Consider the following 26727-nt stretch of genomic DNA (forward strand, 5'->3'; position numbering starts at 1 on the left):
CTGGTTCTCTTATGTGCTCCAGCCTGTATGACTGGTTCTCTTATGTACTCCAGCCTGTATGACTGGTTCTCTTAGGTGCTGCAGCCTGTATGACTGGTTCTCTTAGGTGCTGCAGCCTGTATGACTGGTTCTCTTAGGTGCTGCAGCCTGTACGACTGGTTCTCTTAGGTGCTCCAGCCTGTATGACTGGTTCTCTTAGGTGCTGCAGCCTGTACGACTGGTTCTCTTAGGTGCTGCAGCCTGTATGACTGGTTCTCTTAGGTGCTGCAGCCTGTACGACTGGTTCTCTTAGGTGCTCCAGCCTGTATGACTGGTTCTCTTAGGTGCTGCAGCCTGTATGACTGGTTCTCTTATGTGCTCCAGCCTGTACAACTGGTTCTCTTATGTGCTCCAGCCTGTATGACTGGTTCTCTTAGGTGCTGCAGCCTGTATGACTGGTTCTCTTAGGTGCTGCAGCCTGTATGACTGGTTCTCTTAGGTGCTCCAGCCTGTATGACTGGTTCTCTTAGGTGCTGCAGCCTGTACGACTGGTTCTCTTATGTGCTGCAGCCTGTACGACTGGTTCTCTTATGTGCTCCAGCCTGTACGACTGGTTCTCTTAGGTGCTTCAGCCTGTATGACTGGTTCTCTTAGGTGCTGCAGCCTGTATGACTGGTTCTCTTATGTGCTGCAGCCTGTATGACTGGTTCTCTTATGTGCTCCAGCCTGTATGACTGGTTCTCTTAGGTGCTGCAGCCTGTATGACTGGTTCTCTTAGGTGCTGCAGCCTGTATGACTGGTTCTCTTAGGTGCTGCAGCCTGTACGACTGGTTCTCTTATGTGCTCCAGCCTGTGTGACTGGTTCTCTTCTATGATGTTTAATGTGTGATGGATTTCAAATAAACCTCAGAATTGCATCTCTGCTTGTTGCAGATGATGTGGTTTTGTTGGCTTCATCAGAACGTGACCTCCAGCTCTGCACTGGGGCGGATTGCAGCTGAGTGTGAAATGGCCAGGATGAGAGTCAGCACTTCCAAGTCTGAGGTCATGGTTCTCTACAGGAAAATGGTGGATTATTCCCTCCGGGTTGGGGATGAGTTGTTGCCTAAAGTGAAGGAGTTCAAGTATCTCAGGGTCTTGTTCACGAATGAGGATAGGATGGAGCGAGAGACTGACAGGCAGATTGGTGCAGCAGCAGCAGTAATGCGGATGTTGTACTAGACCATTGTGGTGAAGAGGGAGCTGAGCCGGAAGGCAAAGCTCACAATTTACCAGTCAGTCTTCGTTCCAGCCCTCCCCTATGGTCATGAGCTTTGGGTAGTGACTGAAAGGGTGAGATCACGGATACAAGCGGCTGAAATGAGTTTCCTCCGTAGGGTGTCTGGGCTCAGCCTTAGAGATAGGGAGAGGAGCTCGGACATCCGGAGGGAGCTCGGAGTAGAGCCGCTGCTCCTTCGCATCGAAAGCAGCCAATTGAGGTGGTTTGGGCATCTGATTAGGATGCCCCTTGGGCGCCTTCCTTAGGAGGTTTACTGGGCACGGCCAACTGGGAGGAGACCCCTGGAGGGACGATATGTCCAGTTTGGCCTGGGAATGCCTTGGGCTCTCCCAGGAAGAGCTGGGGGGCATTGCTGGGGAGAGGGACGTCTGGAGTGCCCTACTTAGCTTGCTGCCACCCTGACCCGACCCCAGAGAAGTGGCTGAAGATGAATGAATGAATGTCCCAACAGGCATGTCTGTATTTATCTGTATGCAAGGGAATAAGGGGTACAGTGGTGCCAGAGCACTACTTCCCTACCCTGTGGCTCTAACATGACAACTGGCAAAACTCCATCCTAACATGTACACCTGCAGCTCGTTGGTTCATCAACTCAACTGGCTGCAGACAACAGGAGCAGCCCCAGTCGGTTTGGTGGCATGCAGAGAGAAGATGTGTTTGTTAAGACTACGGTCCAGTAAGACGGTCCAGTAAGATGGTTAGCAGCCCGGTCCAGAGAGGGACTGAAGCATGGAGTGATCATGTGTTTTTTGCTTGTTTGAACAAGATTTTTCAGTTACATCATTTTTGAATAACAGCCCCTGGCCATTGTCCAGAGGGAAGCTCTCAGTTATTTTTGTTATTCTACATCCACCCCAGAAGTACACACCCATTACAAGTATTAATACAAATAAAGGAGCCTTCATCAGTGGCCAATATACTGAATCCTTGTGTCACCTCGTTCAGTAAAAGATAGCCATATCACAATTGTTTTTTTAAGCGAGAATCTTCAAGATTGCCCCTTTAAGACCTGTGGTTAATGAAAAGTGTTAGTAACTATATTATTTATTTGTTTATTTATTTTACTTTTATTGATCCCCGTGGGGAAATTCTTCCTCTGCATTTAACCCATCCTAGCTGTGTAGCTAGCAGCAGTGGGCAGACACCGTGCAGCGCCTGGGGACCAACTCCAGTTCATCTGGCCATGCTTCGGTCAGGGACACAGACAGGAGTATTAACCCTAACACGTATGTCTTTTTGACGGTGGGGGAAACCGGAGCACCCGGAGAAATCCCACCAAAGACACGGGAAGAACATATAAATTCCACACAGAAAGGACCTGGGATGAGCCCCCCCCAAGGTTGGAAAACCCCAGGGTTCTAACCCAGGACCTTCTTGCTGTGAGGCGACAGTGCTAACCACTGTGCCACCCAATTATTATCATGAACAAACCAGATTAAATCTGTTAACCAACTAACCATATTACTCAACACCTAACCAGGGTTGTGCTACTCCACTTTACCAATTTACCACCTTACCTAACTCCAGCAGGAACTGGACTATATGAACCAGGTGAACTAGATGAACCAGGTGAACTAGATGAACTAGCTGAACGCTACAGGAAGCAGGCAGAGTTGGACCCACCGTGCTGTGCGTGTTGGCAGGGAGACCCAGTGAGATGTTGGGCAGGGACGGGGAGGTGTAGAGACTAAGAGGGCTGGATATCCCATCAGCCCCCAGGGTCTGGTGGAGAGACCGTAACTACACACACACACACACACACACACACACACACACACACACACACACACAAACAAAAAGGCTGAGTGAGGTGTGCCTTGTTCATGGGCTCCTGTGTATTGGTTTATAAAAGAGGGTGTCGTCAGGCATAAGGGTGAGAAGTCAGACTGGTTTCCATGGTAACACTGATATTTCCTGGTCGCTGTGGTAACAGGGCCATTTTTCTGACATAGGGCTGAGTCATCAGCCATGCAATACATTCTCTCTCCGTCTCCCTTCTGTCACACACACCTGATCACTTTCTGAGTATGTGTGTGTGTGTGTGTACCTCATTGTGGATGTTGGGTACTGATCCGGTGTTGCCATTGGCTATGGCCGTGTTGGAGCTGTTTGGACTGCTGGGCCCTGAACCTGGAGCACTGCTACACAGAGAGGAGACTGAGAGAGAGAGAGAGAGAGAGAGAGAGAGAGAGAGAGAGAGAGAGAGAGAGAGAGAGAGAGAGAGAGAGAGAGAGAGAGAGAGAGAGAGAGAGAGAGAGAGAGAGAGAGAGAGAGAGAGAGAAAATAATTTGATAACTCTTTAATAAACAAGAAACAGACGTTAACATGACATCTTTTCAACAATATGAACAAAAAGTCCCTCCTTCAACATTAACCTCAGAATCAGAATCAGAACCATGTTTTGGCCATGTAGGTGTACACTACATGGATTGTGACTGGTGTCGTGGCTCTCTCAGTGTACTTAACATAAAATAACAACACTGCAACACAACAATCTTCACATATATGCACAAGGACTGACTTATACAGGTGAAATAAGAGGTGATACGGTGCAGTGGTGCAGAGAATTTATCAGAGATGCTGAAATACATGTTAGCAGGTTACGTACATATACATGCCTGAGGTAGATGTACATGACAGAGTGTACAAGTATACGTACAATGTACAGTACAGTATATACAACATGGTTGGATTTATTGACAGTGTTAAGCATTAATTCGAATGACAGCCCACGGATAGAAACTTTTTTTTAAAATATTTTATTTTTTATTCATTCTCTTGATAGAGCTAGCACTGATGCCACATAGGAGTGAGCTGCAGTAATCAAGGCGGGAGGAGATGGAGGCATGGATCAGTATCTCAGCAGCAGGGCGTGTGAGAGAGGGTCTGATTTTCCCAATGTTGTGAAGGTGGTAGAGGGAGGATTTGACCATTTGGCAGATATGGAGCTCAAGGGAGAGGGTGGGATCAAGGATCTCACCAAGGTTGCGTGCCTGAGAGGAAGGGGAGACAGTAGTGCCATCGATGGAGAGTGTGAGGTTGTTGATTTGGCTGAGAGTGGACTTGGAGCCAGTGAAGAGGAGCTCAGTTTTGTCCCTGCTGAGTTTGAGGAGGTTTTGCTGCATCCAGACTTTAATTGCATATATTCACATCTAGTTCTTCTTTCCATTTCAGCCTTACATATAACGTTGTGTTCCCTCTTCTCTCCATTGGGTGCTGATATAATGTAGATATTATTCTACATTTCTTTGAATTGTAAACACTAATTATGGTTCTAATGATTCCATTTCTATCTAAATTTACATTGTGCTTTATTTCTCCGTCATAAAAGTCCCTTAATTGTAATTATCTGAAAAAGTCTTGGTTACTTAATGTATAGTTTTGTTTCAGCTCCTGGAAACTTGAAACATTCCCATCCTTCATTACTGTACATGATGCTGTTATACCACCTGGAATCCATTGTTTGAACCTCTGGTCCAGAGTGTCTGGAATAAAATGTCTGTCATAGGCTATCCATCGACGCAGTCTGAGTTCTTTCTCTGATCTGTATTTTCGCACAAGATTAAACCACAATTCTAATGTACATTGGGTGACAGCATCTACCTGTTTGAGTAAATCCTCTGCTACTTCTCTGTGTCCAGTGAGGCTTTGGATTTCCCTTCCTTCCCTATCTCTCTAGAGTTTTCCATTTTGCATCATAGTCCTTAGCACACCAGCAAATTACTGGTCTAGTTTGCGCTGCATGGAAGTACTCCCTAAAGTTCGGCAACACCATACCCCCTTTATGTTTCCCAATCTGTAATGTTTCACATATGACGCTTGGCCTTTGACCTTGCCATATAAACCTTGACATTACTTTATCCCAGGCTCTGAATTGTTTCTCAGGGATCCTGACTGGTAGTGACTTAAATAAGTAGAGTCATGGTAGTATATGATTTTATGGTATCTATTCATGAACTGAGGTCTGGTGGAAGGACAACCCACCTCTCAATATCATTCCTAATTTCCTTATCCACCTTGATATAGTTGGTTTCATACAGTTTATCAATTCCTCTTACTAGAATAACTCCCAGGTATGTAATTTTTTTAGAACGCCGATTCAAGTTATATATTTTTGTCTTATAAATTTGGATGGGTAATAATTCATGGTCCTGGGTATGACGTTAAACTGCAACCATCGGGTCGTCGGCGACTAAACCGGCACCAACACTTCAACCCTTGGGTTGTTGTGAGGAGGGTGTGTGGACACCCAGCAGGACTAAAAACAAAACCTGTCAAAGGGCAGATGAGTTCCTCTGTGAACCAACGGCCATCCATACCTGGAGAGGAGATAGGGACCACCAGGTACTCCCCCTACTGACACACAATGATGACTCAACCAAACTCAATCACTACACATGGTGGAAGAGACTTGTTGAGGCATCAGCTGTGCTCCTATGACCTCCAGAGGTTACGGAGCTGATGATGATGATGAATAATTCATTGTTAAAATCTGTGTTTGAGCCAAGTTCAATTCACATCCACAGCAGAAGCCAAACATCTGAAGCCGGTTGAGTAATACAGAAGACATGTGTCAGGTGCTCTAAATAACAGATCACATCATCAGCAAACAGCCCAATGATGTGTTCTTCATCTCCCACCTTCATCCTTTAAGGTCTGTATTCTGTCTGATCGCTTGTGCCAGTGGCTCTATAAAAACTGTGAACAGGGTGGGCGAAAGACCGCTTCCCTGTCAACATGGTGGATTTACTGACAGTGTTAAGCGTTCACTTGAAGGACAGCCCGCGGAAAAGAAACTATCTATATCTGGTTGTTTTAGGGGACAATCAATGATTGGTCTATATACACGTGTATATAATATACAGGTATATAAAGAGATATACACACCACACACACACACACCTATGTACACTACATATGTTATTTTATCTGCATACATACGAGTATGCATTTGTGTGTGTGTGTGTGTGTGTGTGTGTGTGTGTGTGTGTGTGTGTGTGTGTGTGTGTGTGAGAACATGTGGGTTCTAACCTGATATCTCGATGGCTCTCTTCTTGAAAGTGCTGATGATAGTTCCATCTTTCCTGCGGAGGAGAGGACTGCTCCGCCTTTCTGCCACCTTCTGTTTCAATCTCGAACGCACCTTCAAGTTGGGCTCCGAAGCTGAGACAACAACACACACACACACACACACACACACACACACACACACACACACACACACACCCACGTTTACGGTTTCAGAAGAGCTTCTGAATTAGCTGATCTTCTAGCAGCTTCTGAATTAGCTGATCTTCTAGCAGCTTCTGAATTAGCTGATCTTCTAGCAGCTTCTGAATTCAGCCCCCTCACAAAGCCCGGCAGACCAGAGACCTCTTTCTGGTGTTCAGGCTGAGTGCTTGGAGGAGCTGCTCAGTTCTGTTCCTCTGTGCTGAGATGAGCTACTGTCTTTATTATCTCCTCCACACGGTACCCTGGAGGGGCTTATACATCTGACTGCTTGTGTCCATGTGTGTGTGTGTGTGTCTCCACAGAATCTTGCAAGCTACTGGACTTACCAGCCAAAAAATGTTTTGTGGAGTTGTGAGTGTACGATGAAGAACTTCTCATGTTTGTGGTGATTCAAAATCTTTGAAAAACGTTTGCTCTCGCTATCGCCGCTCGCTGTCTTTATTCACTCTCTAGCTCGCTCGACCAACGCTGCTCTGTCGCTGCCCGATCTGAGTCAACCGTCCACATGCGGTACTCACATCTACGGTCGAATCAGCTCAGGCAGCGACAGTGTCAAAACCATGTGTATTCGGGTATGAGTCTTGAAAGTAAACAAGTATTTCACAAGTCAGCAGCACATTCAGTGCTGATCTCAGCACAGCAGAACTGGTGGAACCCTGATGAACCAACACTAATTCACCTTATTCACCTCGCCGCCACGCAGACACGACTTAGTGCCCAATGTTACAACTCTGCTATAATGGGGCGTCTAGGTGGCGTGGCGATCTATTTCGTTGCCTACCAACACAGGGGTTGCCAGTTTGAATCCCTGTGTTACCTCCAACTTGGTCAGGTGTTCCTACAGACACAGTTGGCCGTGTCTGCTGGTGGGAAGCCGGATGTGGGTATGTGTCCTGGTCGCTGCACTAGCGCCTCCTCTGGTCGGTCAGGGCGCCTGTTTGGGGGGCGGAGAGGGAACTGGGGGGAATAGTGTGATCCTCCCACACGCTATGTCCCCATGGTGAAACTCCTCACTGTCAGGTGAAAAGAAGCAGCTGGTGACCCCACATGTATCGGAGGAGTCACGTGGTAGTCTGCAGCCCTCCCTGGATCGGCAGAAGGGGTGGAGCAGCGACAAGGATGGCTCAGAAGAGCGGGGGGGGGGTCTATATATATATATATATAAAAAAAACTCCTACTAAAATACAATGTCAACAAGTAGGATTAATCCCAGTTCCAGCTGGAAATCATCTCAGCAGCTACAATAAAACAGTTCCCATGGCTGAGCTGTTTTCCCACGGCTGAGCCATGTTTTCCCACAGCTGAGCTGTGTTTTTCTGTGGCTGGGCTGTTTTCCCATGGCTGAGCTGTTTTCCCACAGCTGAGCTGTGTTTTCCCATGGCTGAGCTGTGTTTTTCTGTGGCTGGGCTGTTTTTCCATGGCTGAGCTGTTTTCCCACGGCTGAGCTGTTTTCCCACAGCTGAGCTGTGTTTTCCCATGGCTGAGCTGTGTTTTTCTGTGGCTGGGCTGTTTTCCCATGGCTGAGCTGTTTTCCCATGGCTGAGCTGTTTTCCCACAGCTGAGCTGTGTTTTCCCATGGCTGAGCTGTGTTTTTCTGTGGCTGGGCTGTTTTCCCATGGCTGAGCTGTGTTTTCCCATGGCTGAGCTGTGTTTTCCCATGGCTGAGCTGTGTTTTCCCATGGCTGAGCTGTGTTTTTCTGTGGCTGGGCTGTTTTCCCATGGCTGAGCTGTTTTCCCATGGCTGAGCTGTTTTCCCACAGCTGAGCTGTGTTTTCCCATGGCTGAGCTGTGTTTTTCTGTGGCTGGGCTGTTTTCCCATGGCTGAGATATGTTTTCACATGGCTGAACTATATGTTCTCCCGTGGCTGAGCTGTGGTTTCCCATGGTTCAGTTGTGTTTTCCCATGGCTGAGCTGTGTTTTCTTACTGTTTATAAACGAAAGTCTGAGCAGAGCAGCCATTCACCTTCATTCGTTTTACATCATGAAATCTGCAACAGTTAAACGCTTGAAATGTTTTCTTACCGTTGTTTTATTGCATTAAAATGAATGAAAGTCAATCAGCAGAGCAGCCTTTAGCCTAATTCCTTTCATATCATGAAAACTGCAACAGTTACACACACACACACACACACACACACACACACACACACACACACACACACACACACACACACACATCATTTCCACAATGATGTTCTTCAGACTATGTTTAGATGGTAAGTGAAAAGTCAGACATAACACATTCTCTCTCTCAGTCTCTCTCCTCATTCTCTCTCTATGTCTCTCTCTCCTCATTCTCTCTCTCGGTCTCTCTCCTCATTCTCTCTCTATGTCTCTCTCTCCTCATTCTCTCTCTCTCGGTCTCTCTCTCCTCATTCTCTCTCTTGGTCTCTCACCTGTCTTGCGGAGTGGGAAGTCGTCTTTGCCCTCGTAACTCAGCAGCGGGGGCAGTTTATAGGAGGGGGGGGTCCCCGGGGTGTTACTTTGTGGGGGGGAATTCTGCTCCAAGGAGGTGTGGTGGAGTCCCCTAAAAAACATATAAACACACACACACACACACACACACACACACACACACACACACACACACACACACGTATATATATTATTATTATTTTATTATTTTATTATTTATTTATATATCTTTATATATTATTATTATTACAAGATTATATATATATATATATATATATATGTATATATATTCTTTCTCTCATATATATATTAATCCAACCCAAAACAGCACATGTCCCTCCACTGGCTCCCAGTTGTTGCCTGCATCAAATTCAAAACCTTGGTGCTCGCTTACAAAACAGCAACTAAAATAGCTCCCGCCTACCTGAACTCCCTCATTCAGGTCTATACTGAGTCCCTACCTGAACTCCCTCATTCAGGTCTACACTCAGTCCCTGCCTGAACTCCCTCATTCAAGTCTATACTGAGTCCCTACCTGAACTCCCTCATTCAGGTTTACACTCAGTCCCTACCCGAGCTCCCTCATTCAGGTCTACACTCAGTCCCTACCCGAGCTCCCTCATTCAGGTCTACACTCAGTCCCTACCTGAACTCCCTCATTCAGGTCTACACTCAGTCCCGCTCACCACGCTCTGCCAATGAAAGGCGCGTGGCACTTCAGCCACAATGGGGCCCTAAGTCACTAGCCAGAGTTTTCTTTTCTCTAGTTCCCCAGTGGTGGAATGAGTTACCAAAGTCCATTTGATCCACTGAGTCCCTCTCCATCTTTAAGATGAAGCTAGAGACCCAGCACTTTCTCGAACACCTAAGGCTTCTATGCATCCTATGCACTGCTTGTGGACACCTATGTCCTATCGGATTTGAACCTAGTGTTTTGACACTTACTCACTTTTTTGTATTAACTCTCAGATGTAAGTCACTTTGGATAAAAGCGTCTGCTAAATGAAATTGTAAATTATAATTTTAAATTGTAATATATATATACATATGTCAGGTGACATGGGCCGGGTGTATTCAGCTACATGGGTGGGCTCAGTGCGTGCAGCCGGGGGCAGGTTTCTTCCCAACAGTGGCATGGCAGGCCTTGCGGATGGGCCTCCCATGCGGACCAGGCAGTGCATTGGTCTGGTGGTCGCAGAGCCCGGCTCCGGGCCAGCGGTAATTGCTTGCTGTCCACGACTTGGGTCCTATGCTTGCGGGTGCTCCCTGTGCCTGCACCTTGGGGCTGGCGATGGGGCGCACCTTGGGGGTGCGGGTCCAGCTTCTGCGTTTGGGGACTGGCTTGTGCTCCTCGGGGGTATGCGGGGCTGTTGCTCTGCAGGCTCCTGGCCCCCCTGTGAGCTCAGTGTGCCTCTCTGGTTACGGTGCTTTTGGCTCAGGCTGTTCTCTCTGTAGTGGGGTGTCTGCACAACCGCGGGGCCCGTGCATGGCGGCAGAGATTGTCTGCTGCCCAAAGGTACTATGATAAGTCGTGGCTCTCTGACAGCAGAATTTATTTGAATTAATCCTTGTGTCCGATTCTGTTTGTGATATTCATGGACAGGATCTCAAGCAGCAGCCAAGGTGAGAACTGTGTCCGTTTTGGGAACCTCAGAATTGCATCTCTACTCTTTGCAGATGATGTGGTTTTGTTGGCTTCATTGGAACGCAACCTCCAGCGCGCACTCAGGCGGTTTGCAGCTGAGTGTGAAATGGCTGGGATCAGTCAGTACCTCCAAGTCTGAGGCCATGGTTCTCTACAGGAAAATGGTGGATTGCTCCCTCCGGGTTGGGGATGAGTTGTGTCCTCAAGTGAAGGAGTTCAAGTATCTCGGGGTCTTGTTCACAAGTGAGGGTAGGATGGAGTGGGAGATTGACAGGCAGATTGGTGCAGCATCAGCAGTAATGCGGACGTTGTACTGGACCATTGTGGTGAAGAGGGAGCTCAGCCAGAAGGCAAAGCTCTAAATTTACCTACTTAGGATGTCTGGAGTGCCACTGCGACCCGACCCCAGAGAAGCGGCTGAAGATGAATGAATGAATGAATAGTCCTGTGCAGTTACAGGTGAACATGTCACATGCATGTACATATCGCTAGCGTCTGTCTCACACATTCTCTGAATTACTACATCCTTCTCTGAGCCCTTTCTTCCCCTTTTCTCAGTCTTCTCTTTCATCGCCACAACTGCTATCTTGAACTGATGTTAAGCTAGTGCAACAAAAATGAAAATAATAACAGCACCTTCTTTCTTCCAGCTTGTGCTATGACATTTCTTTGAACACAAGGAACCAAAAAAAGCACCAGATTCAGTCCATCTCCGCTCTTTTAATCCAAATGAAGCCCACCACGCTCTGTGGCGCTGGTGTCCTCACCAGTTTAATTCATTCAGATTCCATTTCTAGCGGAGACTATGAACCATGTGCACGAACCATGCTACATGATGAGTGCTTCTGCTTCCAGTGTGGGAAGATGGCTGCACGAATTCGGATTTGCAGCGGCCTCACCCAGTGCCAGTGTGGGAAGAGAGCGGCATGAATTCACATTTGCGGCGGCCTCACCCAGTACCGTCCATGCAGGGTCTTTGTTCACGTCTGCGTCTAAGTTCTGTCTTCGTTTGATGGCTCGGAGAGCTGGCGTTGGATCAGCTGGGAGAGCGGGGCAGGCTAAGCTAACTGCTAGCCCATGCAGACTGGCAGTTCTGATAACACCGAGGGCAGTCTGACGGAGGCCTCACCTGGTGTTGACTGTGGTGTTTTTGATGTCGTCATGAGGAGTGCGGGGAGGTGTGTCGATGTCGAGGGTGTCTGGCTGGAGAGCTGGCGCTGGATCAGCTGGGAGAGCTTGGTGTGCTTCGTCCGGTGGGCCCGGGGACCACGGCCCCTGCCTGGAGCTGTGCCCGAGGAGGAAACGCCGAGGGCGGTCTGACAGGACGTGGAACTGGGGCGGGCTAAGCTAACTGCTAGTCCATGCAGACCGGCAGTTCTGACAGTCATGCTGGCTGGTGTTTGCTCCCTTGGAAAGTGATTTTTGTTTAGTTTGGATATGTGTGTTAGTTTGGATATGTATGTTAGTTTGGGTATGTGTGTTGTTGTAGTTTTGGATGTGTTGTTGTCTTTGTGTTGTACTGCTGTGGGCTGGGGGAAACGGCATTTCGTTTCATTTCATGTACATAAGTGCATGAAGTCAAATGACAAATGAAGTGTTGCTGATTCCTGATTCCTGACATGGAAGCTCACAGAACATAGCTCGCCAGCTACACCACACACCACCCTGCAAGCATCTCATTGGTAGTTGTACACAGTTGAACGTGACTGGTTAAATTACACAGATAAAGAAACGTGTCAAGTGGTTGTTGCTGGTTTATCAAAACAATATGAATGTAAAACCCACGTACGCGGGCGTGGTGCCGGAGAGCTTGACACCATGCATGTGAAGACAACACTGAAGACTTGATGTGTGACGGCTGCAGCACTTCCAGTCTTACCAGTTCTTAGTGGTGAAGGAATGGTTCAGTCCAGCAGAGCACGGCTCCTTTTTACTGAGCAGGAACTCCTGCAGCTTCAACTTGACCTCTGTACTAGCAATGGCACCTTACACACACACACACACACACACACACACACACACACACACACCATATTAAAATAACGTGTCCACAGTGTCTCCATATATAACTAGTAGTAGTGATAATACAATATTAGTATTGTTAGTATTAGTGTCAGTAACTGTAGCATTCATTCATCTTCAGCCGCTTCTCCGGGGCGGTGGCAGCAGCTAAGTAAGGCACTCCAGACCTCCCTCTCCCCAGCAACGCCCTCCAGCTCCTCCTGGGGGATCCCAAGGCGTTCTCAGGCCACATTGGACATGTAGTCCCTCCAGCAAGTTCTGGGTCTACAACGGTCTGATACAACGTCCGCATTACTGCTGATGCTGCACCAATCCGCCTGTCAATCTCCCGCTCCATCCTACCCTCACTCGTCAGCAAGACCCCGAGATACTTGAACTCCTTCACTTGAGGCAACAACTCATCCCCAACTCAACGAGTAGCACTTTAAATCCCCAACCCTATGAGTAACAGCAGCAGTAGTATCTTTATGCATGCTCAATAATCCAGGTAAGAAAATCCAGGAAAGAAGTAGTAGTAGTAGTAGTACGAGTAATACCGATGATGATTTTTTTATTTTTTATTTTATTGATCCCTGTGGGGAAATTCTTCCTCTGCATTTAAGCCATCCTAGCTGTGAAGCTAGGAGCAGTGGGCAGCCGCCGTGCAGCGCCTGGGGAACAACTCCAGTTCGTCTTGCCCTGCCTTGCTCAGGGCTACAGACAGGAGTACTGACCCTGACATGCATGTCTTTGTGATGGTGGAAGGAAACCGCAGCACCCGGAGAAACCCCACCACAGACACGGGGAGAACATGCAAACTGCATGCAAAGGACAACCTGGGACGACTCCCAAGGTTGGACTACCCCGTGTTTCGAACCCAGGACCTTCTTGCTGTGAGGTGACAGCACTAACCACTGCGCCACCGCACCGCCAGTAGTAGTAGTAGTAGTAATTAGTAATAGAAGTATATTTGTGGATTCATCCTTGTCTCCATTTCTCAGTCACAGTACTAGTAGTAGTAGTAATTAGAGTAGTAGTTAGTGTATAATATTTAACCCAGCCATCCATCCATTATCCAGACCGTTTAACCTGCTCTCAGGGTCACAGGGATGCTGGAGCCTATCCCAGCAGTCACTGGGCAGCAGGCGGGGACACACACTGGACAGGCCAGCAGGCCATCACACACACACACACACACACACACACACACACACACACACACACACACACACAAACACACACACACACACACACACACATATAGACAGAAATATATTTACTCTCTTTGTTTTTGTCCTTGTTCCTCAGCAGCAGCAGTTGTTGTTCTAGTCGCTGTTTCTCCTGCTCTTCATGTCTCTGTTGTTCCAGTTTCCTCTTCTGCTCCAACTCCTGCTGTCGCTTTGCTGCCAATAACTCCTGCTGCTGCTACTCATGCATGCCGGCGCGCGCACACACACACACACACACACACACACACACACACACACACACACACACACACACACACACACACACACACACACACACACACACACACACACACACACTTTTAAAGTCCAGCCTTGAGGAACTAGGGTTATCTCATCAATAGAATGGAAGACATCTTCAGCAAGTGTGTGTGTGTGTGTGTGTGTGTGTGTGTGTGTGTGTGTGTGTGTGTGTGTGTGTGTGTGTGTGTGTGTGTGTGTGTGTGTGTGTGTGTGTGTGTGTGTGTGTGTGTGTGTGTGTGTGTTACCTTCAGGTGTTGTTGCAGCTGGACTTCATGCTGCCTGCTCAGGACTTCGTGTTGTTTCTGGAACTCGGCGAACAGAAGTTGTTTCTGGAGTTCTTGTTGTTGTTTCAGCAGCAGAAGTTCCTGCTGGAGCTGTTTCTCTCTGAGGGCAGGGTCCACCACCACCGAGCCCCCCGACACCCCCCCCAGCCTGGGCTCCGTACGCAGATCCACTGGGCTTCCTCTGCCTCCACCTCCACCTGCACACCAAACCACATCACACCATAAGACATCACATCATATGACATCACGCCATATGACATCACACAATATGACATGACATCACATGACATCACACCATATGACATCACAAGACATCACATCACACTCCATCCCGTGTTGTTCTGATGCTCTCTTCTGTTTTTACTCCTGTCAGTCTGTTTAGTACTTTTTCTGTTAGGACTGATTTTGAATTTCTCAGCTGTGTGTGTATCCCAGCTGCTGTATCCTTTAAACAGTCATAGGCCGTATCAACCAACAATGGCGAGATGGCCTTCAGGGACGAGATTCAGCACCTCACACCATGGTGCACCACCAACAATCTTGTCCTCAATGTGCAGAAGACAAAGGAGCTGATTGTGGACTTCAGGAGGTCTAGAAGCTGCAGCCACTCCCCCATACACATCAATGGGGTGGAAGTGGAGCGTGTTTCCAGCTTTAAATTCCTTGGAGTCCACATCAGCGAGGACCTTTCATGGACATTAAACACCCAGGCCCTTGTTAAATTGGCCCAACAACACCTGCATTTCCTGAGGAGGCTGAGGAGCGCCCATCTACCCCCCAAAACTCTCCCCAACTTCTACCACTGCACCATAGAGAGCATCCTGACCATCTGCATCTCAGTGTGGTACGGCAACTGTACCTCAGTAGACCAGAAAGCTCTGCAGCGGGTCGTCAAGGTGGCCCAGCACATCACCGGTACCCAGCTCCCAGCCATAAAAGACATTTATCACAAACGCTGCCTTCGAAGGGGTCTGAGCATCAGCAGAGATCCCACCCATCCCAACCATGGACTGTTCTCCCTCCTGCGCTCTGGGAGGCGCTACAGGAGCCTCAGAGCCCGCAGTACCAGGCTCAAAAACAGCTTCTTTCCACAAGCTGTTGCCCACCTGAACCTGGCCACCCACTGAATGTCTGTAGATATTTTTAAATATTTTGTACGTGTGCTCTTCTTTAACTTACTTTTAGCTTTTGGTCTTCATCAGTATATATCTTATACTGTGTTTGCTGTGGTCTTCATCAGTGTATATCTTATACTGTGTTTGCTGTGGTCTTCATCAGTGTATATCTTATACTGTGTTTGCTGTGGTCTTCATCAGTGTATATCTTATACTATGTTTGGTCTTCATCAGTGTATATCTTATACTGTGTTTGCTGTGGTCTTCATCAGTATATATCTTATACTGTGTTTGCTGTGGTCTTCATCAGTGTATATCTTATACTGTGTTTGCTGTGGTCTTCATCAGTGTATATCTTATACTGTGTTTGCTGTGGTCTTCATCAGTGTATATCTTATACTATGTTTGGTCTTCATCAGTGTATATCTTATACTGTGTTTGATGTGGTCTTCATCAGTGTATATCTTATACTGTGTTTGCTGTGGTCTTCATCAGTGTATATCTTATACGGTGTTTGCTGTGGCCTTCATCAGTGTATATCTTATACTGTGTTTGCTGTGGTCTTCATCAGTATATATCTTATACTGTGTTTGCTGTGGTCTTCATCAGTGTATATCTTATACTGTGTTTGCTGTGGTCTTCATCAGTGTATATCTTATACTGTGTTTGCTGTGGTCTTCATCAGTATATATCTTATACGGTGTTTGCTGTGGTCTTCATCGGTGTATATCTTATACTGTGTTTGCTGTGGTCTTCATCGGTGTATATCTTATACTGTGTTTGCTGTGGTCTTCATCAGTGTATATCTTACACTGTGTTTGCTGTGGTCTTCATCAGTGTATATCTTATACTGTGTTTGCTGTGGTCTTCATCAGTATATATCTTATACGGTGTTTGCTGTGGTCTTCATCAGTGTATATCTTATACTGTGTTTGCTGTGGTCTTCATCAGTATATATCTTATACTGTGTTTGCTGTGGTCTTCATCAGTGTATATCTTATACTGTGTTTGCTGTGGTCTTCATCAGTGTATATCTTATACTGTGTTTGCTGTGGTCTTCATCAGTATATATCTTATACTGTGTTTGCTGTGGTCTTCATCAATGAATATCTTATACGGTGTTTGCTGTGGTCTTCATCAGTGTATATCTTATACTGTGTTTGCTGTGGTCTTCATCAGTGTATATCTTATACTGTGTTTGCTGTGGTCTTCATCAGTGTATATCTTATACTGTGTTTGCTGTGGTCTTCATCAGTGTATATCTTATACGGTGTTTGCTGTGGTCTTCATCAGTGTATATCTTATACTGTGTTTGCTGTGTTTGTGTGTGTCTGTCTTGCACTGTTTGGTGAAGCTCCAGCCCTCATTTCATTTTTAACATGTGCCTGCACATTGTTTTAATGACAATACATTGAATTGAATTGAATTGAATTGAATTATGCCACTTCTCTGCACAGTAAGACTAAACTAGTTCTACCGATAAACAACTGACCATGGTTGCTTTCCTGGAAGTCAGGTCAAGACAGTTTTATTTGTATTTTCACAAATTACAAATTTGCCTCAGTGTGCTTTATAGCAACACAACATACTGTCCTTAGACCAGTGGTTCTACAACTTTTTCTGTCATGTCCCCCTTTGGAGGAAGACAAACTTTCATGACCCTGCCCCAACAAAATGGTGACACGATGGGCCAAGTTTAATTTTATTTAAATAACATCAATATCATGACCATTCCTTTCTCTTTTCTTTCAGTAATTTCGAGACTGTCCTCCACCAAAAAATGACCCCATAGGTCATTTGTACAAGCAGCTTACTACAACCCATAGCTACATTTAAAAGTTAAGCGACCTCTAGCTGTCGTGTAAATAACGTCAATCTGGTGTCGGGTGCCTCGTCATCATATGACCTTTGACCTTCGAGTACTTCATAATTAGCAGCGTTGCAGGGTAGGATCAAACGACCTATGTGGTCGTATGTGTTGAAGGACTTGTTGATAACTTCTGCTGTACAAATAACAAACGCAAGTTCCACTTCAACTTTATCAAACCTCTTGTTGTGACGTGTCACTAGATTGCTCCATAAGTCTGTGTGCATTTTCAAAACCAGAGAAACGAAATAAAATTTAAAAATCACTTAGATTAGATTAGATTGCTAGAACAATAACAATAAAGTTCAATCTGTGCAGAAATGAACAAATGCAGATATTTGGAAAAAATGATGAACGAGTCAGTTTGTGAGAGCTCAAGTCACTGCATTAGTGCTGCAGTGAGCCAGTTTTGCAGTGCACATCTTTTCAAAAGGGGGTTGCAGGGTTGATACTGCCACTCTCAAGTCATGCTACATGTTGAGCTTAGACCTGTACTTTGTTTTAAGACAGGCAACAGCTGAAAAGCCCATCTCACAGAGACAGGATGTGGCGAAGGGCAGCAGAATGCCCACAGCCCTCTGTCCTATGAGTGGGTACTCCCTCTCCACACGCCTCAGGGTGGAGTCACATGTCATCTCCATGAACTGGTCCTCTTCAGCACAGCTGAACCAGCAGGAGCTGCTGAATTGAATGGATCTGTCACCCAGTCATACCGAGCACTGTTGTTTGGGAAGTATTTTTGAAAGAATCCTCTCAGGGAAGAGATGTGCTCCTTAAGACATGAAATCACTGTGGTGGCTCCAGAATCACTGGTTTCAACAAATTCACTCAGATTCTCAAAGAAATCCGTATTTCCTTGATCAAGTTGCCTGCCTCACATCTCGAGCTTTCAAGTGAATGCACTGATCTTGTCTGCCAGGTGAGAAAGGTGCTTTTCTCTACCTTGAAGCTGAAGATTTAATTCATTCAGCTTTCCAAATTTCATTGGGAGTGATGAAGAAGGACAGGATTAGGAACGAGTATATTAGAGGGACAGCTCAGGTGTGACGGTTTGGGGACAAAGCAAGAGAGGCAAGACTGAGATGGTTTGGACATGTGTGGAGGAGGCGCAGTGGTTAGCACTGTCGCCTCACAGCAAGAAGGTCCTGGGTTCGAACCCTGGGGCTGTCCAACCTTGGGGGTCATCCCAGGTCTTCCTCTGTGTGGAGTTTGCATGTTCTCCCTGTGTCTGTGGTGGGTTTTCTCCAGTTGCTCCGGTTTCCCCCACCGTCAAAAAGACATGCATGTTAGGGTTGATACTCCTGTCTGTGTCCCTGACCAAGGCAACGGAAAGAAGAACTGGAGTTGTTCCCCGGGCACTGCATGGTGGCTAGACCCTGCTTCTAGCTACACAGCTAGGATGGGTTAAATGCAGAGGAAGAATTGCCCCCTGGGGATTAATGAAATAGTAGAAAGTAGAAAATATTAGGAGAAGGATGCTGAATATGGAGCTGCCAGGGAAGAGGAGAAGAGGGAGGCCAAAGAGGAGGTTTATGGCTGTGGTGAGGGAGGACATGCAGGTGGCTGGTGTGACAGAGGAAGCTGCAGAGCACAGGAAGAGATGGAAATGGATGATCCACTGTGGCAACCCCTAACGGGAGCAGCCAAAAGTAGTAGTAGTAGTAGTAGTAGTAGTTGTATAGTAGTAGTTGTAGTAGTAGTAGTATTGCTGGACAGCTGTCAGGTGTAACACCCTTTGCACTGTGGCTGTAAGCATCATGTGTTTTAATTATATGGCTGTTAAGATCATGTCTTTCAAAATGATATGCTTGTTAGCATCATGTTTTCTAGAAATATGTAGCTACAACCATCATATTTATGTAGAATATATGGGTAATTAGCATTGTCTTTTAAATTCTATTTGTTCGCCTCATGTTTTGGGTTAGGGGTAAGATTACAAGTCATTTAAACAAAATGGCTGCACCATATTACATCTATAAACCATGTTCATCCTATTTTGACTGACAGATGGGATCTAGAGGCAGCATGTCTGAAAATGGATCAAAGACGCTCTCTGAAGGACAGAAACTGGCGGCATGTCCTCAGAGGATCATAGGGACTGAACAATATTCACCTCCACCCTGTTCTCCTCCGACTCCCACTGGACTCTGCATGCCTGAGGGGAGGCTCGTCTTCACCTCCACTACTGCAGGACAGAGAGAGTGAGAGAGAGATATTTTTAATTTTAAAACAACTCTATTTTATATGAAACAAATTTTGACATTGACATGTATTTTACAATATTAACAGAGTCACTCCTTTACATTAACATATCCAAAAAAAGAGTTCATCTTCCATCATAAAACACCAGATCAATTCAAACCAAGAGAGAGAGAGAGAGAGAGAGAGAGAGGGGAAAGAGACCACAGACCACAGTCAGATTAATATTTACTTAAAAAAAAAACACACTAGAGATACTTTTAAGAAACAGCCCAGTAAGCTGTACAATCTAAACCAGTCATCCAGATGGGTTCCAAACAGGGCCCAACAATTTGTACAAATTTTGAATTCACCCGAAACAAAAAATACAATCAACACATTCAACAATTCACACTACCAAAATAACTTTGAAGACATTAATAAAGCGACAAAATATATTAACCACATCTTCCAAAAAGCTGCATTAAATGCAAAACTTGTAAAAACAAAGAAACCCCACCGTCGAAACGGTAAACAACAAACCTCTGAAAACAAATGGTTTGACAACGAACACAAAGAAATGAGAAAACACTTGAGACAGCTATCAAACCACAAACACAGACACCAACATGACCCAGCACTACAACATGAAGACTCTGAAACTCCAAACCAGTATAAACAGACGATTAGATGAAAGAAGTTCCACTACACCAACGAAACACTTCAAGAACTGAAAAGGCAGTAGACCAGGGTCAGTTCTGGGGCATGCTGAACAGCTTACTTAGAAACCATAAAGCCACAACAATTAACAATACAAGATGGAGACTTTTGGAGAAAACATTTTATTAACCTCTATACAAGTATCCCACCAGAAGAACTGAACATAAATCAAATTGAAATTAAAACAAAGTTAGACAACCTTGAATCAGCCGTCAAGAATAATCAAAATCCATTAGACTACCCAACTACACAAAAAGAGTTAACAGACAAACTGAAAACTCTTCATTCAAAAAAAAGCGTGTGGCATGGAGGGCATCAAAAATGAAATGCTGAAGAACAGTACCCCTGAGTTACACACTGCCAACTGTTCAACGTGACGCTGACTGCTTCAGTAGGCAAAAATATGGAACCTGCTTATGTGATGACACCTGTGTATTACCATGTGATGTAATGTGAATTTAATGTGTATCTAATATGTGATGTAATGTGTATTTAATATGTGATGTAATGTTGGACTCTTCTGCAAACTGCTTTAGCAACAACCTATTTTTTTTCATGCCAATAAAGCTATTTGAATTTGAGAGAGAGGGAGAGAGAGAGAGAGATTTTTGGAAAAAATTGCAAAAATTGGGAGAAAAAAAATCAATGACCCAGCAGCAACCAAAGAGGAGATCACTTGATAAATTGGAAAGGTATGGTATTAGAGGAGTTGTGCTGAACTGGATGAGAAGCTATTGAAGAAACAGGCAACAATTTGTGAAGATAGGTGCGCATAAATCAATATGCATGGATATTAATTGTGGAGTCCCTCAGGGGTCAAAATTAGGCCTAAAATTGTTTATTCTTTATGTAAATGACATATGCAGGGTATGAAAAGTACTGAAATCTGTTCTATTTGCGGACAACACAAATGTTTTCTGTTCTACTGACTAATGAGAATTTACAGCAGCTTTTGGAGGCGATCATAACAGAAGCGAGAAATTAAAAAGGTGGTTTGACAAACGAGTGTTTGGAAATTGAAAAAGAAACACTCAAGTATAAATGATGATAGACAATGTCAACATAGAATGAGTATATGAAAATAAATTTCAAGGTGTGATACCAGACCACAAAATCTGCTGGAAACCTCATAAAATATGTGCGAGCAAAGCTGGCAAGGAGCACTGCAGTCCTGGGAAAAAGAGACTCCCCATCTCTCCCTCTGTCTCTCTCTCTATTTCTGTCTCTCTCCTTCTGTCTCTGTTTGTGTCTCTCTCTGTTTCTGTCTCTGTCCCCCTGTCTCTCTCTTGCTCGTTCCCTCTGTCTCTCTCTGTAGCTGTCTCTCCCTGTTTCTGTCTCTGTTTCTGTCTCTGTTTCTGTCTCTCTCCCTCTGTCTCTCTATCTATTTCTGTCTCTCTCCTTCTGTCTCTCTCCCTCTGTCTCTCTCTGTTTCTGTCTCTCTCCTTCTCTGTTTCTGTCTCTCTCCTTCTGTCTCTGTTTGTGTCTCTCTCTGTTTCTGTCTCTGTCCCCCTGTCTCTCTCTTGCTCGTTCCCTCTGTCTCTCTCTGTAGCTGTCTCTCCCTGTTTCTGTCTCTCTCCCTCTGTCTCTCCATCTGCTCCCTCTCTCAACAGCTCTTCAAAGACTAGAGTTCAGCTTCTAATTTGACTGAAATATACAACCATTATTCTATTTTTACCTCCCATCCCTCTGTCCTGCCCTCTGTGTACTTCCCTAGACGTGTTTCATAGCATCATGTTCTCATCACATCTTTACTGTGTTATGTACATTTACCATTTCTCCTCATGGAAGAGTCTATGTGGTTTGGTAAAACAACTGTTGATTTTGTCATGTTAATAAAGCTGAAATTAAATGGAATAAAACTGAGAAAAAAACAAGCGGTTGAATTGGAGTGTGGTGAGCTGGAGAGAGGGGGAAGCTGACAGGCAGAAGGGATTTGGAGAACGCCCTGTCACAATGATGTTTCACACGGCTAGCTACCCTCCATGCTAACATCCACATGTAGCTGGCATCAACTCAGCACCTGGCTTCAACGCTAATGCCACCGGGTGACTAGCCTTGCATCACTAAAGTCACAGAGCGCACACGTTACACAGCACGTTACAGGACTGGGACATCATGAGACCCATCAGGTCCCTCCTGAACCATCCAGAGATCTCTGCAGCACACGCAGCATCTGACAGACTGGGAGCAGTGTGTGTATTTACCAAACTATAAATGTCTTAGTTTGACGTCAGAGGCTAGAGGCAGTGGAATGCTGCACACTGCCCAAACACACACACACACACACACACACACACACACACACACACACACACACACTGTGTGTGGCCATGACCCCTAAATTACCAAAACAAACATTCGGATATTTCAGTCACATACGTGTGTTTCTCTTCCATTAAAACAAGCAGAAACCCAGCTACAGACACACGGACATTGACAGACTGCTGATTGTGTACAACTACACAACAACATACAAACACAACCACCTCACTACCTTTCCCCAAGACGCAACCAACTAACCTAAAGGCACCGTGGTTTTACATCAAAATGCTATTTTCCCAAGCCCTTCCCACGTGCCCTGAAGCAGCTTTCTGCACTTTTAATACTTCTGTCACCCTCAACGCTTACACTGTCTGCGAACTGTGTACGTGGGGGGTGGGGGGTTTGAGGGAGGGGAGGGTCGGACATCAGCGCTAACCCGCGTTACTGTTTTTTGCCTTTTTGCTAATGGCTGAGTGGGCGTTTCCATTTGAACAACCCGGAAAAGAACGCAGATGGCGTCGCCCTTTAACAGTCACGACACATCAAGTGACATCACGCGATGCAGAGCTGCTGTCCTCCAACGCCATTACCATATCCTGCAGATCCCATAGCGCCAGCTGGAAGCACAACCTGCAGCTCTTTGTCTTTTTCCATCAGAAAACCAAACCACGCTAACATATCTGAATCGGTGTTGCACGCAGTGGAGGAGTCAATGTGCGTTATGCAGACGGCAGCTGTTGCATCATGGGTTCATTTGTTGTAGTCACTATAGTGTTTCTGCAGGGCTTCCTGGTCTTGGTTTCAGTACCAACACTAATGAAATCACAAATGATGACTGTGCACACAGTCAACACCTCAGCACAATGATGGGAAAAAGGTAAATTAAATGCACTATAATCAATCACTTTGCATCACTGATCAGACTATCGGCCACAGCCCCGCTCCAGTGCACTGAGAGCGATGGTTTGAATAAGACCTTCACCTGGAGGCACAAAACTGTTTCAGAAGAACAACCTTTCTCTAACTAAGAAAGTCACTGGGGGAAAACAGAATTAACATACACAGATTACCAACAACAATACAGGTTCACCCTGTCCATGAGTGTGCCTGTCAACTCTAGTTAAACAGAGAAGAACAGTGTCTTGATGCATGCTCAATAATCCATCCATTCATCCATTATCCAAACCGCTTATCCTGCTCAATAATCCCTCCATCCATCCATCCATTATCCATACCGCTTATCCTGCTCAATAATCCATCCATCCATCCATTATCCATACCGCTTATCCTGCTCAATAATTCATCCATCCATCCATTATCCATACCGCTTATCCTGCTCAATAATCCCTCCATCCATCCATTATCCATACCGCTTATCCTGCTCAATAATCCATCCATCCATCCATCCATTATCCATACCGCTTATCCTGCTCAATAATCCCTCCATCCATCCATTATCCATACCGTTTATCCTGCTCAATAATTCATCCATCCATCCAACATCCAAACCGCTTATCCTGCTCAATAATTCATCCATTCATCCATTATCCATACCGCTTATCCTGCTCAATAATCCATCCATTCATCCATTATCCAAACCGCTTATCCTGCTCAATAATCCCTCCATCCATCCATTATCCAAACCGCTTATCCTGCTCAATAATCCATCCATTCATCCATTATCCAAACCGATTATCCTGCTCAATAATCCCTCCATCCATCCATTATCCAAACCGCTTATCCTGCTCAATAATCCATCCATCCATCCATTATCCATACCGCTTATCCTGCTCAATAATTCATCCATCCATCCATTATCCAAACCGCTTATCCTGCTCAATAATCCATCCATCCATCCATTATCCATACCGCTTATCCTGCTCAGTAATCCATCCATCCATCCATTATCCATACCGCTTATCCTGCTCAATAATCCATCCATCCATCCATTATCCATACCGCTTATCCTGCTCAATAATTCATCCATCCATCCAACATCCAAACCGCTTATCCTGCTCAATAATCCATCCATCCATCCATTATCCAAACCGCTTATCCTGCTCAATAATCCCTCCATCCATCCATTATCCAAACTGCTTATCCTGCTCAATAATCCATCCATCCATCCATCCATTATTCATACCGCTTATCCTGCTCAATAATCCATCCATCCATCCATTATCCATACCGCTTATCCTGCTCAATAATTCATCCATCCATCCATTATCCATACCGCTTATCCTGCTCAATAATCCCTCCATCCATCCATTATCCATACCGCTTATCCTGCTCAATAATCCCTCCATCCATCCATTATCCAAACCGCTTATCCTGCTCAATAATCCCTCCATCCATCCATTATCCAAACCGCTTATCCTGCTCAATAATCCATCCATCCATCCATTATCCAAACCGCTTATCCTGCTCAATAATCCATCCATCCATCCATTATCCATACCGCTTATCCTGCTCAATAATTCATCCATCCATCCAACATCCAAACCGCTTATCCTGCTCAATAATCCATCCATCCATCCATTATCCAAACCGCTTATCCTGCTCAATAATCCCTCCATCCATCCATTATCCAAACCGCTTATCCTGCTCAATCATCCATCCATCCATCCATTATCCAAACCGCTTATCCTGCTCAATCATCCATCCATCCATCCATTATCCATACCGCTTATCCTGCTCAGTAATCCATCCATCCATCCATTATCCATACCGCTTATCCTGCTCAATAATCCATCCATCCATCCATTATCCATACCGCTTATCCTGCTCAATAATTCATCCATCCATCCAACATCCAAACCGCTTATCCTGCTCAATAATCCATCCATCCATCCATTATCCAAACCGCTTATCCTGCTCAATAATCCCTCCATCCATCCATTATCCAAACTGCTTATCCTGCTCAATAATCCATCCATCCATCCATCCATTATTCATACCGCTTATCCTGCTCAATAATCCATCCATCCATCCATTATCCATACCGCTTATCCTGCTCAATAATTCATCCATCCATCCATTATCCATACCGCTTATCCTGCTCAATAATCCCTCCATCCATCCATTATCCATACCGCTTATCCTGCTCAATAATCCCTCCATCCATCCATTATCCAAACCGCTTATCCTGCTCAATAATCCCTCCATCCATCCATTATCCAAACCGCTTATCCTGCTCAATAATCCATCCATCCATCCATTATCCAAACCGCTTATCCTGCTCAATAATCCATCCATCCATCCATTATCCATACCGCTTATCCTGCTCAATAATTCATCCATCCATCCAACATCCAAACCGCTTATCCTGCTCAATAATCCATCCATCCATCCATTATCCAAACCGCTTATCCTGCTCAATAATCCCTCCATCCATCCATTATCCAAACCGCTTATCCTGCTCAATCATCCATCCATCCATCCATTATCCAAACCGCTTATCCTGCTCAATCATCCATCCATCCATCCATTATCCATACCGCTTATCCTGCTCAATCATCCATCCATCCATCCATTATCCAAACCGCTTATCCTGCTCAATCATCCATCCATCCATCCATCCATTATCCATACCGCTTATCCTGCTCAATAATCCCTCCATCCATCCAACATCCAAACCGCTTATCCTGCTCAATAAACCATCCATCCATCCATTATCCATACCGCTTATCCTGCTCAATAATCCATCCATCCATCCATTATCCATACCGCTTATCCTGCTCAATAATTCATCCATCCATCCATTATCCATACCGCTTATCCTGCTCAATAATCCCTCCATCCATCCATTATCCATACCGCTTATCCTGCTCAATAATCCCTCCATCCATCCATTATCCAAACCGCTTATCCTGCTCAATAATCCCTCCATCCATCCATTATCCAAACCGCTTATCCTGCTCAATAATCCATCCATCCATCCATTATCCAAACCGCTTATCCTGCTCAATAATCCATCCATCCATCCATTATCCATACCGCTTATCCTGCTCAATAATTCATCCATCCATCCAACATCCAAACCGCTTATCCTGCTCAATAATCCATCCATCCATCCATTATCCAAACCGCTTATCCTGCTCAATCATCCATCCATCCATCCATCCATTATCCAAACCGCTTATCCTGCTCAATCATCCATCCATCCATCCATTATCCAAACCGCTTATCCTGCTCAATCATCCATCCATCCATCCATTATCCATACCGCTTATCCTGCTCAATCATCCATCCATCCATCC

At 45.4% G+C, this 26727-nt stretch overlaps 1 protein-coding gene across 4 annotated transcripts in view; it reads right to left on the reverse strand.

Annotated features, from left to right (window-relative positions):
• Positions 1-26727, reverse strand: part of hdac5 (histone deacetylase 5) — a 139462-nt gene that overhangs the window by 48898 nt on the left and 63837 nt on the right. For 2 of the 4 annotated variants that reach the window (XM_056287373.1, XM_056287372.1), the window contains exons 3-10: positions 19422-19493; positions 14288-14523; positions 13833-13977; positions 12431-12536; positions 8888-9018; positions 6290-6421; positions 3306-3415; positions 2882-2998 (exon numbers count right to left, since the gene is read on the reverse strand). In XM_056287373.1, the coding sequence (XP_056143348.1) occupies positions 2882-2998; positions 3306-3415; positions 6290-6421; positions 8888-9018; positions 12431-12536; positions 13833-13977; positions 14288-14523; positions 19422-19493 (1049 nt within the window). The remainder of the gene's footprint in view (positions 1-2881; positions 2999-3305; positions 3416-6289; positions 6422-8887; positions 9019-12430; positions 12537-13832; positions 13978-14287; positions 14524-19421; positions 19494-26727) is intronic. The other 2 variants (XM_056287374.1, XM_056287375.1) reach the window with 2 other exon arrangements.

Source organism: Lampris incognitus, chromosome 10 (assembly GCF_029633865.1).
Source record: "Lampris incognitus isolate fLamInc1 chromosome 10, fLamInc1.hap2, whole genome shotgun sequence".
Lineage (NCBI taxonomy): Eukaryota > Metazoa > Chordata > Actinopteri > Lampriformes > Lampridae > Lampris > Lampris incognitus.